This window comes from Hyperolius riggenbachi, chromosome 9 (assembly GCF_040937935.1).
Source record: "Hyperolius riggenbachi isolate aHypRig1 chromosome 9, aHypRig1.pri, whole genome shotgun sequence".
NCBI lineage: Eukaryota > Metazoa > Chordata > Amphibia > Anura > Hyperoliidae > Hyperolius > Hyperolius riggenbachi.
In genome coordinates this window covers 239,730,094-239,744,500 of record NC_090654.1, presented here as the reverse complement: position 1 = coordinate 239,744,500, position 14,407 = coordinate 239,730,094, and the positions used below count along the sequence as shown (strand labels likewise).

Genomic DNA, 14,407 nt, shown 5'->3' with positions numbered 1-14,407 from the left:
GTAGATCGCAATCTACCTAATGGGCACCCCTGTACTTAAACCATTTCTAGATACCTCCAGGAATCCCCAGAGAGGATGTCTGTTGTTAAAGGGAAGGTTCAAGGTGAGGCAAAAGAAATAAAAAATAAAATTCAGAACTACTGAGCCTGCGCAGTACAGCCGGGAGGACGTCTGGTGACGTCAGCGCGCCCGAGTGAAACGCAGATTTGAGCGCAGAAGAAGTCCGACCTGGCCAGGTCGGGTCGGCCACTGGGAGCCTGCGGAGCGGCGCCGAGGGCACATCCTGCCTGCCACGGGCTGGAGGAAGCCCCAGGTAAGTGGATTTAGAATATTTTTTTTTTTTGCCTCACACTGAACCTTCTCTTTAAAGCGGACCTGAACACAGAACTTCCTCTGCTCTAAAAGATAAGCAACAGCATAATAACCTTTAAAGAAAAACCTTTCTTTCTTACAGCTGAGATCAATCCTGCAATAAATCTGCAGTGTGTCTACTTCCTGCTTTTATAGAAGCAGACATAGGGTTAACATCCTGTGTTTACAAATTATCTGCTCTGCCATGGCAGCCAGGTGACACAGCTGAGAGGTCAAATTACACTTTTGATTAGTCACAGATGAGGGGGAATTAGGCTAAACTCTCTAAATACATACAGGTTGCATTTCTCTATGTTTTCCTTCTGTGCTGTGCATGAGTTCAGGTCCTCTTTAAAAAGAACTATAGAACCTGGCATATTTACGGTATTTCCTTTTAAACAATCTAGATTGCCTGGCTGCCCTGCTGATCTGCCTCTAAGGCCAGAAACCCCCTAGGACCGATTTATCTGAGCGATTTGAAAACTCAACTGCTAATGTAATGCTATGGGTGTGATCCCACTTGAGTGATGTGATTTTATAAAATCCCCCATAGCATTACATTAGCAAGAGCTTTTTCAAATCACTAGCGCTTAGAAATTGCTCCTAGTGGGTTTCTGGCCCAATACTTGGCCATAGACCCAGAACAAGTATTTAGATCAGATGTTTCTTACTGGATTTGTCACATGCTTGTTTCAGGCCTGGAACTGCAAAGCACAATCGCTAGCGTTTTTAATTAGCGTTTTATAAACTATTTCATGATCGATTTTGGGAGCGATTTTAAAAAGTGTAAGCTTTTTGCCAGTAATTGTGATAGCGATTTGCAATTAGCAATTTTAATTCTGATTTGGTCCTTTCAAATGATTTTTTTTTTTATTACAGTGTGCAGTAATTTAAAATCACACAGAAATCGCTATGTGTAGCGATTCATGAGCGATTTGCCAGAGCTTATATACTATACATTGAAGCGCAAACGCTCCCAAAATGCTGCACGTCCTGCGATTGCGATTTTGCTATTTGCAATCACTACTGTGGAATTTGTTACATTTATTTACATTGGCAGAGCGTTTATGGAAATCGCTAGTGATTTTAATGAGCTCCCTAAACTATCAAAAAAAGCGCTCTAGTGGGTTCCAGGCCTCAGGTTGGTGATTCAGTCACATCTGATGCATGAAAGATCAGCAGGATGCCAGGCAAGTATTGTTGTCTAAAAGGAAATAAATATGGCAGCCTCCGTATGTCTCTAACCTCAGGTTCTCTTTAATCAGAGCTGGTCAATAGAGATGATTAGTAAGATGTAGATAATACAAAAGAAGCGGCCTCTCTACGTATCTCTCCGGCGGCTTCTCTTACGCCAGACTGGCCGCGCCTGGCTGAAGTTACAGAACTCTGTACTGGAGACGTGCGGATGGGGATGGAGGAAGCCCCAGGTATGTATAAAACTTTTATTTTAGCTCAGCTCTGGTACACTTTAAGATCGTGACTGTGCTCCTCTTTGTGTACAAATGCGGCTGTACTGAGCAGTAGCTCTGAGTCTCTCACACACGGCACGAAGCGCAGCCACGACAACATATCCCACAAGTTTCTGTCACAATTTGTTCCGGAGGTCTGCATGTTGCAATGGGGAGGGGGGGGGGTGGGGGGGGGGTTGCAGGAGGACGTGGAAAGTCTCTAGAGAAGCTTCCTTCTTCTTAGGTATCACTTTTTTTTTTATTTCAATCTGCCATGGGTACACTTAGGGCCCGTTTCCACTATCGCGGAAACCGCCACGATTCCGCAGTTTCACAAGTGGAAACGAGCCCTTAAAGTGGACCTGAACTCGTGCACAGGACAGAAGGAAAACACAGATTAATCCTCTGTATTTAGAGAGTTTAGCCTGTCTAATTATGTGTTAAATCACAACTGTAATTTCATCTCTCAGCTGTATCAGCTGACTGCCTCAGCAGAACAGCTAATTTGTAAACACAGGATCATAACCCTATGTCTGCTTCCATGAAAGCAGGAAGTAGACACACTGCAGATTTACTGCAGGATTTGTATCAGCTGCAACTAATAAATGTTCTGCTGTAAAGGGATTACGCTGTTGCTTATCTTTTATCACAAAGAGGAAGTTCTGTGCTCAGGTCAGCGTTCAGGACACTTCGGTATAAGTATGTTATATTTATATAGTACTTCATGCTGCTAATCTGTTGGTTGGTTTCTCAGTTGATTGGGAGACAGAGCTCCACAAGGAATGTGACCTGCCTGTTAGTAAAATATCACACAACTTTTACATGTTTTTCTTTTTCAATCACGTCTCCACATTTTGCTACCATGACACCCATGTTTCAGATTATTTTAGTGATAGAACCTCCTTCAGGTGAACCTGAGGTGAGAGTGATATGGAGGCTGTCATATTTATCTCCTTGTAAAAAATACCAGTTGCCTGGCAGCTCTGCTGGTCTATTTGGCTGCAGTGGTGTCTGAATCACACCAGAAACAAGTGGTTGCAGCTTACGGCGCAGGCGTGTATCCGGGAGTGCTGTGCGCAGGCGTGTATCTGGGAGCGCTGTGTGCAGGCACACGATGTAGTTGTGATGTCACAACAACGTCTTGCTCCTGCACAGAGCGCTCCTGGCCACATGAACATGCACAAGGATACGCTTTTCCGGGCAGCGCCTGCGCAGTAAGCTGCGACCACCCCGACCCGGAAGCAAGTTTGGGGGGGGGGGGTCGCTCCTGACAGACGGAGGAGAATGGGGGGGCATGAGAAGAGCCGACTAAACATGTCTGCTCTTCCCCCCCCCCCCCCCCCCTTTCTTCATTTTATTTTCCACTAAGGTATCCTTTAACCACCCTGGCGTTCTGATTAAATCGCCAGGGTGGCTGCGGGAGGGTTTTTTTTAAATAAAAAAAAAAACTATTTCATGCAGCCAACTGAAAGTTGGCTGCATGAAAGCCCACTAGAGGGCGCTCCGGAGGCGATCTTCCGATCGCCTCCGGCGCCCAGAATAAACAAGGAAGGCCGCAATGAGCGGCCTTCCTTGTTTTGCTTATATCGTCGCCATAGCGACGAGCGGAGTGACGTCATCGACGTCAGCCGACGTCGTGACGTCAGCCGCCTCCGATCCAGCCCTTAGCGCTGGCCGGATCTTTTTGTTCCGGCTACGCTGGGCTCAGGCGGCTGGGGGGACCCTCTTTCGCCGCTGCTCGCGGCGAATCGCCGCAGAGCGGCGGCGATCAGGCAGCACACGCGGCTGGCAAAGTGCCGGCTGCGTGTGCTGCTTTTTATTTCATTAAAATCGGCCCAGCAGGGCCTGAGCGGCAGCCGCTGGCGGTGTTGGACGAGCTGAGCTCGTCCAGACCGCTCAGCTGGTTAAAGTACAACTGTAGTGAGTGTTATAGGGAGGCTGCCATATTAATTTCCTTTTAAACAATACCAGTTGCCTGGCGAGTGCTGTTAAAACAGCGCAGGAGACTTGGGCACAGACCATAGGCCGTAATGGGAGGTATGGCTATAGCAGCGCTCGGCGAGTAATTTGGGCGTCATCAAGATGGAGCTCAAATTACCTTTAACTCACTGTAATTTGTCCACCAGCAATAGCTGGAAGCCGAATTGCATCATTCCCCACAATCCATGGCGACCTGGAGGGGGAATAGTAATTAGCATCACCGGGACTTGTGCAGGAGCAGGGTAAGCCGTATATTGGCTCTATCTGCACCCAAATCTCCCAGCGGCTATTTCATAGGTATGCGTTGCCTGGCAGCCCTGCTGATCTATTTGGCGGCAGTAGAAGTGTCTGACTCCCACCAGAAACAAACATGCAGCTTATCTTGTCAGATCTGACATTGTCAGACACACCTGATCTGCTGCATGCTTGTTCAGGGTCTATGGTTGAAAGTATGAGGCAGAGGATCAGCGGGATAGCCAGGCAACTGGTATTGCTTGAAAGGAAATAAATATGGCAGTCTCCATACCCCTCTGGTTACAGGTGTCCTTTATTTATGTAATCAATGCATTACCCGCCGCTAGCCGGAGTTTGGCAATATAATACTCCAAACAAATTGCCCTTTAAAAGTGTACCTGAGATGGTGCCAAAGGAAAAAATTTACACATACTGGGGGTTCCTCCAGCCCCCTTCTGCCTGATTGGTCCCTCGCCGCCCTCTGCTTCCTGGATCCTCCACTATGGCTCCCGGCAATTCGGCCAGTCGACGTAGTCTGCACCTGCACAGAACACTCCCGGGCGATGCACTACAGGGCGCGCACTACACCCTGACTGGCCAGATTACTGGGAACTGTAGCGGATGGATCCAGGAGGAGGAGATCAAGAGACCGATCAGACAGGAGGGGGCTGGAGGAAGCCCCAGGTATGTATACATTTTTCCTTTTGCACCATCGCAGGTTCACTTTAAGTAAATAGCCACTAGTGACATTAGAGCCTATGGCATGGTGTCCAATTTACCTGATCCATGCTGCCAACTGAGTCTAAATCCACAAAACAGGAAGTGAGGAAATCTGAGTTTGGGTTCAGCTTAGGAAACTACAAGATCCAACACAGAAGGAGCGATGTTAACTGCTAAGGACGAGCAATGGCCCACATTCTCCTGGAACCGTATGCCTTTATGACAACTACAGTATATCTGACGGGAGAATTGTGCTGGTTCTATGGCAACCAAATAAATAAAAAGTATTTCTGTTGTGCATAACAAAACCCATTATCCACAATTCTACACATCCATTCTATAAATAAGGAATTCAAAAGCCTGTTCATGCTTACATGGCCCTGACACTAGGACATGCCACCACCTAGTGGTAATCCTATACAATGCACCTTTACCACTCTAGATTTGACTGCATCAAACTGAAGTAAACCTGAAATGTAAAGTAAAATGAGATGAATACTATCTTTAGAACTAACAGTAAATAGAACTTTCCTGGAGACCCCAATTATTTCCATTTCAAAGGTTGAAAATCCAGGTCTGAAAGTTAAACAGCAGCCATGCCAGCGTAACATTAAATCTAGTTTATTCAGCCCCCAAACAGAGAAATTACCCATTAAAGTGGAGCTGACCTCTTGCACTGGACAGAAGGAAACCAGAGAAATGCACCCTGTATATATTTAGAGAGTTTAGCCTGTAATTCCCCTCATCTGTGTATAATTTGTAATTTGATCTCTCCCGTGTCACGACTGCCACGGAAGATAAACTCATTTGAAAGCCCAGGATGTTATTCACAATATGTCTGCTTCCATGAATCAGGAAGTGGAAACAGCGCAGATTTATTTTAGGAATTGTATGAAATGCAACAAAGAAATGTTTTATCTTCAAAGGTTGTTATGCTGTTGCTTATCTTTTAGAGCACAGAAAACGTTCTGAGTTCAGGTCCACTTTAAGCTGCAAAGTTTGCAAGCTTTGTGTGTACCCCACCACCTTACAGGATGAAGAGCTTAATGTTGCAATAACCCTGTCCATAGTCAGCCATTAACTCATATTGCTGGACTGCGGTAGGTCACAAGAAAACTTTTTCAAAACAATGTTAGTTTAAAAAGGAACCTAACATGAGAGACAAAAGGAGGCTGACATTTATTTCCTTATAAACAATACCAGTTGCCTGGCTGTCCTGATGATCCTCTGCCTACTAATACCATGGTAATACCTACTGATAACATGGTGGGGTTTTGAATAAAAATATTTTCCAGTTGAACTGGTGTTCTATCTCCTAGAGCGGTAAGAGAAAAAAAAAGTATTCATAATTACATAGTTACTATGGTTGAAAAAAGACATACGTCCATCGAGTTCAACCAGTACAAAGTACAACTCCAGCCTGCTCCCTCACATATCCCTGTTGATCCAGAGGAAGGCGAAAAAACCCTTACAAGGCATGGTCCAATTAGTCCCTAAAGGGAAAAATTCCTTCCCGACTCCAGATGGCAATCAGATAAAATCCCTGGATCAACATTAGGCATTACCTAGTAATTGTAGCCATGGATGTCTTTCAACGCAAGGAAAGCATCTAAGCCCCCTTTAAATGCAGGTATAGAGTTTGTCATAACTACTTCCTGTGGCAATGCATTCCACATCTTAATCACTCTTACTGTAAAGAACCCTTTCCTAAATAAATGGCTAAAACGTTTTTCCTCCATGCGCAGATCATGTCCTCTACTCCTTTGAGAAGGCCTAGGGACAAAAAGCTCATCTGCCAAGCTATTATATTACCCTCTGATGTATTAATACATGTTAATTAGATCCCCTTTAAGGCGTCTTTTCTCTAGACTAAATAAACCCAGTTTATCTAACCTTTCTTGGTAAGTGAGACCTTCCATCCCACGTATCAATTTTGTTGCTCGTCTCTGCACCTGCTCTAAAACTGCAATATCTTTTTTGTAATGTGGTGCCCAGAAGTGAATTCTTTCTATAAAAATAATAAAGATATTTATTCTGGGCGCCTCCATCCCCACTAATTTCCAATCTGATCTGCATGCTTGTTCAGGGTCAATGGCCGAAAAGTATTGAAGGTAGAGGATCAGCATGACAGCCAGGGAATGTGCATGTTTAACCACTTGAGGACTAGAGGCTTATACCCCCTAGTGACCAGACCATTTTTATTTACAATTCTGCACTTCACAATGTTAATGGTTTAAAGGGACTCCGAGCAGTGCAGAAACTATGGAAAGATGCATATCATTTTAAAGCTCTTTCTCCTCTTTCCAATGATATATAAACCGCCGCCCTACGCCTTTTAGTTTTCGCTATTTTCGTGATCGAAATTGCCGCGGCCGCGACTTCGATCGCGAAAATAGAGAAAACTAAAAGGCGTAGGGTGACGATTTAGGGGTCGTCAGAAAGAGGAGAAAGATAGCTTTAAAATATCCATCTTTCCATAGTTACTTGTATTACACAGGGCGACTTTTTCTCAAAGTCAGCAGCTCCATTCAGCAGAAAAAGTCGCCCTGTGTAATACATCTAACTATGGAAAGATGGATATCATTTTAAAGCTCTCTTTCTCCTCTTTCTGACGACCCCTAAATCATCACCCTACGCCTTTTAGTTTTCTCTATTTTCGCGATCGAAGTCACGGCCGCAGCAATTTCGATCACGAAAATAGCGAAAACTAAAGGTGTAGGGCGGTGGTTTATATATCATTGGAAAGAGGAGAAAGAGAGCTTTCAAATGATATGCATCTTTCCATAGTTTCTGCACTGCTCGGAGTCCCTTTAAAGAGAAACCGTGACCAAGAATTGAACTTCATCCCAATCAGTAGCTGATACCCCTTTCCCATGAGAAATCTATTCCTTTTCACAAACCGATCATCAGGGGCCTCTGTATGGCGGATATTGTGATGAAACCCCTCCCAGAGTGTGATGTCAGGACCATGGTCCTGACAATTTCCTGTCCAACTGCCAAAAAAGTAAACAGCATCTACTTCCACTGACATCACTTGCCAGCAGTAAAAATGTCACCATGTGATAAATGTCAGAATGCAAATCAGAGAGAGAAAATATTTTACAATGGGCAAAACACTGACTAAATCATTTATACATAATTGTAAAAATGAAGCACTTTATTACATTATTTTCACTGGAGTTTTCTTTAACCACTTCAGCCCTCAGTGTATTTTGCCCGCATGGACCAGAGCAATTTTCACATTTCAGCGCTTCTCCCATTCACTTGCTAATAACTTTACCACTACTTATCACAACAAAAAGATCGGTATCTTGTTTTTTCTGCCACCAATTAGGCTTTATTTCGGTGGTACCTTTTGCTAAGAATTTTTCTAAATGCCTGTTAATGGGAATATTAAGAAAAAAAATAAAAATCATTTCTCAGTTTTCAGCCATTATAGTTTTAAAATAATACATGCTACCATAATTAAGACCCACGAATTGTATTTGCCCATTTGTTCTGGTTATTACACCATTTAAACTATATCCCTATCACAATGTATGGCGCCAATATTTTATTTGGAAATAAATGTGCATTTTTACAGTTGCGTCCATCGCTATTTACAAGCCCATAATTTAAAAAATAACAGTAATATACCCTCTTGGCATACATATTAAAAAAGTTCAGTCCCTAAGGTAACTATTTGTGTTTTTTGTTTCTTAATTGTAATTTGTTTTATCATGCACAATTTTTATTTGGGTATTTATGGGAGAGTGTGGGAGGTAAGGGGTTCATTTTAAATTATGTGTTGGTCACTTTATCAAAACAAATGTAGATGTAATTTTACAATTTGGCCACAAGATGTCCTCATTAGCTTCCTGCGCATGCTTTTAGTACGCAAACAGGAACTAATGCGTGTAAGTGTAACTTACCGTGTTTACAACTGACTGCAGACATCTAATTGATGCTGCGATCATTGACGCGGGGAACTGGAACAATGAATGGGAACTGTGTTCCCGTTCAGTGATCTCCAAGCTAACGTGCAGCAGCGAGAACGCACACAGTGGGATTACGAATATCTACTCCCCTGGACTTTAGATGAAGTTTTTAGGGGAGTAGATATACTGTACTGTAAACATTGACTGGTTAAGAATAACATTTCGTACACTTAATGAAGGCTTCCATAGTGTTGAAAGAAGATGTGCGCTATCAATAGATGATGTGATGCCTTGTAGTGTCCATTCCACCCTACAGCTATAACAACATCAAAGGCCATATAAGAAATATTTTTTATTACAAAAAGAAACAGGACATCTTTTAAAACACTGGTAAACCATATTTATATATAATATATATACATATATATTTCTACAGAAGCAAAGGATCAGCTGCTCTTTTCCGATGTCTATCTTCATGCTGGAGTCAAACGTTCTGCAGTTTACTAAAAAAAAAAAAGAAATATCACACAATTACCTAAAAGGACAAAGGGAGCATGGAAAGAATACTGATGCACGGTGTTAAAAACATCATCATTGTTAAGCAATCTGCAGCATAGTCCCCAGTATCCAGCACCCGCGGGGATAGCCAGGTGCTTGAGACATGTGCTTGCCAAAAAAGCACTAATCTTCCCCCCCCCCCCCCCCCCCCAGGTGCAGGCAGAATACTCACCAGCCTCTATCGATCCTCCAGTGACCTCACGGGCTCCGATTAGCGTTCCATGCACGGAAGTCGGCGTGTCAGCTAACCCACATCGGGTCATGTGACACGCCAACTTCCAAGCACAGACACAGAAAGCCGCTGGGAGCCCAGGAAGTGATGCAGGACATCGCTGGAGGATTGGTGGGGGCTCAGTAAGTATTTTGAGGCAGTGCAAATTCCCCAAAACAGAGTTCCCCATTATCTCTCAGGCAACATGCAATCTTATTTTCAGAACTGTTTAGTTGTCACCATTTCTCTGCTCTATTTCCTCCCTTCTATCACCCAACTAAATGGCTGTTCGGGAATATATATTATTTAGGCCAACTCTCTTATTGCCACCATTCCATGTGCAGCAGTGTCCTCCCATTCCATGTGCAGCCCCCTCATCCATATGTAATGTCCATAAACCGCATCCCCTCTCATGTTGTTCCCCATTTGCAAGCTTTCCTTTCAATTTGCAGCCTCCTCCATATCCAGAAACCCCTATTCAATATCCAGAGTAAAAAGCAACATCGGAGAAAAGTAATTTATGGTTCATTCACTTACAGTAAGTAGTAGAAATCTAACAGGTTTTGGACTAGCTCATCTCCTCATGGGGGGCTCTCAGTGTTTCTTTATTTTCAAAAGTACTTAGTGAATGGCAATTGTTCGGTCCAACTTCAAAAAAATTGTATGGTCAGGGCAGGGAGGCTGGCCAGCATCATTGTATAAATCTTTTTCAGGGAGTGTCTTTATAAAGAATAAAGGCCATGCTGAGAATCCCCCATGAAGAGATGGACTAACCCAAAACCTGTTAGTAATGTCAGATTTCTACTACTTACTGTAAGTGACCGCAACATAGGAGACAATTTATGGCTCATTTTACTCTGGAAGAAACGTACTTCTTATTTGTATGTGTTTTTGAAGAGTTGCAAATAGAAATAAAGAATAAAGCATTACCTATCTTCTGCTGTCTTGCTGGATGGATAATACACTTTAAAAGCAAACCCACTTCTTGGGAATGAGCCCTAGAGTGAAAAAATATAACAAATATAACAAAAATAAACACAGTAATAAGAACGCTGCATTCCAAGTACTATTATTTTACATCCACACTCAAGAGGTTTCTTCTTTAAGTAACTGCAGCCCATCAGTGCACCTTCTGCAAACTCCCCCCCCCCCCCCCCCTCTCTTTTATAAACCTGAATACTGCAGAGAAAGGTTGTCCATCAATGCAGAGGGGGATGAATATGAAATGAAGGCCCTAGGCAAGAGAGCATATGTGTCTCCCCATGCTGACCACCGGGCTTCTTTGGTAAGGTAAGATGAGGAATAGGGATCAGAAAAAGGTGTCAGCCAGGCCCCTGGTCACGTACGAGGCACTAGGCAACTGCCTTAGTTGTCTTATAGATGATCCGGCTCAGTGTCTAGTGCCACCCGTAGACATAGACATGAGATGGCATGAAATGATAATTCTATGAGCAGCTTAAAGTAGCTAATCTTGGCATTGAGTGATGGAGTACATTAAAGCTGCCTTTAGTACAAATGTCCTCTGATATTACCAGCCTCCCCTTCACTGACTCACTGGATCATGCTTGACTTACTGCTACTGTAGTTCCCTCCAACCCCCCATTCCCCACTCTGGACCTAGATTGAATTGAAGTTGATAACCAGGGCACCAAAGTCAAAGTTAGACAATTCTATCTTAAAGAGAACCCGATGTGAGAGGGATAGGGAGGCTGCCATATTTATTTCCTAAACAATACCAGTAAGCTGGCAGCCCTTCTGATTCTGTGTCCCTCATGCTTTTAGCCATAGACCCTGAACAAAGGGAAGCCATATGGGGAGGTGGACAGCACTAGATACTAGGAACTGTATAGGAGAGGGAAGGGAGCCACTAGACACCAGGGAACTGTATAAGGGAAAGAGGGGGCCACTAGACACCAGGAAACTGTATAGGGGAGGGAAGACCACTTAACATCAGGAAACTTTATAGGGGACGGAGGGGGCTATTAGACACCAGGGAACTTTATAAGGGAGGAAGGTGGCCACTAGACATTAAGGTCAGCCTGCGACTTGGTCCCAGAGCTCAATTTCGGCCCACTTTGTGTTTGAGTTCGGCACCCCTGTTTTAACCACTTGCTGACCGCCCACTACCTATGGGCGTCGGCAAAGTGGCACCCCCACCCCAACGTCAACCCGCCGGCTGTTAAAAAGTGTCGGCAGGTTGTTAACCCTGCGATCGCCGCATGTAAAGTGTATAATACACTTTGTAACCACCAGGGCAGGAGGCAGCCCCCCTAGTAAGCACAACAGCACACTGATCCTGCCCCCTGATCGCCCACAGCACCCCTCAGACCCCCCCCTGATCACCCCCTCAGACCCCTGTTTGCACCCAATCACCCCCCTAATTACCTATCAATCACCCCCTGTCACTATCTGTCAATGCGATCCTATAGATTAGGTCCTAAACTGCCCCCTGGGAGCTCCTGATCACCCCCCCCCCACACACACACACTCAGATCCTCCCCAGACACCCCCTCCCCCCCCCCCCCCCCGTGTAATGTATACTTCTATTCTCCCCTGTAATCACCCACTGAGCACCTGTAAATCACCAATCAATCACCCCCTGTCACCACCTATCACTGCCACCCATCAGATCAGACCCTAACCTGCCCCTTGCGGGCACCTGATCACCCGCCCACACCCTCAGATCGCCCGCAGACCCGCCCTCACATCACCTCCCACGTGCATTGTTTACATCTGTTTTCCCCTCTAATCACCCACTGATCACCCATCAATCACCACCTGTCACTGCTACCCATCAGATCAGACCCAATTACCCACCCACACCCTCAGATCGCCCTCAGACCTCCCCTGAGCACTTCGCCTGTGCATTGCTTGCATCTATTGTCCCCTCTAATCACACCTTGATCACCTATCAATCACCCCGTCACCCCCTGTCACTGCAGGTGCCTGGCTCTTCTACTGACCACATATGCTATTGCTCCGTTGTTATTGCCTGATGAAGCGCGTTGCATATTTGGAGTTCATAAATAAAACTATATTGACTGTCTTTACTACAGTCGTTGTGTGTCTACTTGGAGGAGGTAAGTCCACCACTGCCTCCTCTATTTACCAAGAATTTGTTTTTTAAGCTCATGTAGCTTCCTTTTATCCTTTTGGCGCCTCTGTTCTCCCCTCAAATCACACCCTGATCACCCATCAATCACCCCTTGTCGCTGCTACCCATCATATCAGACCCTCATCTGCCCCTTGCGGGTACCCAATTACCCACCCACACCCTCAGATCGCCCTCAGAACCCCCCCACCCCTCCCCGATCACCTCCCCAGTGCATTGCTTGCATCTATTCCCCCCTCTAATCACACCCTGAGACACCCATCAATCACCTCTTGTCACCACCTGTCACCCCCTAGCACACCTACACATCAGATCAGATCAGGCCCTAATTTGCCCCGTGTGGGCTCCTGATCACTCGGCCAAACCCTCAGATCCCCCTCAGACCCCCTTCCGATCACCTCCTTAGTGCATTGATTGCATCTATTCTCCCCATCACCCCCTGAGACACCCATCTATCACCTCCTGTCACCACCTGTCACCCCCTAGCACTCCTACCCATCAGATCAGGCCCTAATCTGCCCCCTGCGGGCTTCGGTTCACCCACCAAACCCTCACCTGCCCCACTGCCGTGACAGAATTTTTTTTTCTGATCACTGCTGGTCTCTACGACTTAATTGCGGCTGAGACCAACCGTTATGCCACACAATACGCAACCGCCAATCCAAGAAGCTACCATGCCAAGCCTTTTCAGTGGAAACCACTCTAAGTTTTCGAACGTAACATTTTTTGGGGCCTTCTCCTTAACATGGGTCTAGTCCAGGCATGGGCAGACTCGGCCCTCCAGCTGTTACGGAACTACAAGTCCCACAATGTATTTGCCTTTATGAGTCATGACTGTGGCTGTCAGACTCCTGCAATGCATTGTGGGACTTGTAGTTCCTTAACAGCTGGAGGGCCAAGTTTGCCCATGCCTGGTCTAGTCAAAAAGAATGTATTTCGGTCTTATTGGTCTACGCACCCAATACATCACATGCCCATGTTCTCTGCTGCCATGTCAAGGTCACGATTTGAGAACATCCTGCGCTTCCTGCACTTCAGTGCCAATACAACCTGTCATCTAAGAGGCCACCCTGCTTATGACCGGTTCCACAAAATTCAGCCTCTCATAGACCACCTGTCATCAAAATTTGCAGATGCTTATACTCCTGAACAGTCATTTTGAGGCATTTGGTTTCCAGACTACTCCTCACGGTTTTGGGCCCCTAAAATGCCAGGGCAGTATAGGAACCCCACAAGTGACCCCATTTTAGAAAGAAGACACCCCAAGGTATTCCTTTAGGTGTATGATGAGTTCCTAGAAGATTTTATTTTTTGTCACAAGTTAGTGGAAAATGACACTTTGTGAAAAAAAAAAAAAACAATAAAAGTCAATTTCTGCTAACTTGTGACAAAAAATAAAATCTTCTATGAACCCACCATACTCCTAACAGAATACCTTGGGGTGTTGTCTTTCTAAAATGGGGTCACTTGTGGGGTTTCTAAACTGCCCTGGCATTTTAGGGGCCCTAAACCGTGAGTAGTCTGGAAATCAAATGCCTCAAAATGACCTGTAAAATTCTAAAGGTATTCATAGGACTTTGGGCCGCTCAGCGCACCTAGGCTGCAAAAAGGTGTCACACGTGGTATCGCCGTACTCAGGAGAAGTAGTATAATGTGTTTTGGGGTGTATGTTTACACGTACCCATGCTGGGTGGGAGAAATATCTCTGGAAATGGACAATTGTGTGTAAAAAAAAATAATAATAATAAAAAAAAATTGTCATTTACAGAGATATTTCTCCCACCCAGCATGAGTATGTATAAAAATACAACCCAAAACACATTATACTACTTCTCCTGAGTACGGCGATGCATGGCTGCAGTCTGCAGTGAACAAG

The 14,407-nt window shown here is 44.9% G+C and overlaps 1 protein-coding gene across 1 annotated transcript in view; it reads right to left on the bottom strand.

The window, feature by feature from the left end:
• Positions 1–9,005: 9,005 nt before the first annotated feature.
• POLE2 (DNA polymerase epsilon 2, accessory subunit) overlaps positions 9,006–14,407 on the bottom strand; it is a 57,273-nt gene continuing 51,871 nt past the window's right edge. Inside the window, exons 18-19 of the mRNA XM_068254199.1 lie at positions 10,350–10,417; positions 9,006–9,153 (exon numbers count right to left, since the gene is read on the bottom strand). Coding sequence (XP_068110300.1) covers positions 9,135–9,153; positions 10,350–10,417 — 87 coding nt within the window. The 3' untranslated portion in view covers positions 9,006–9,134. The remainder of the gene's footprint in view (positions 9,154–10,349; positions 10,418–14,407) is intronic.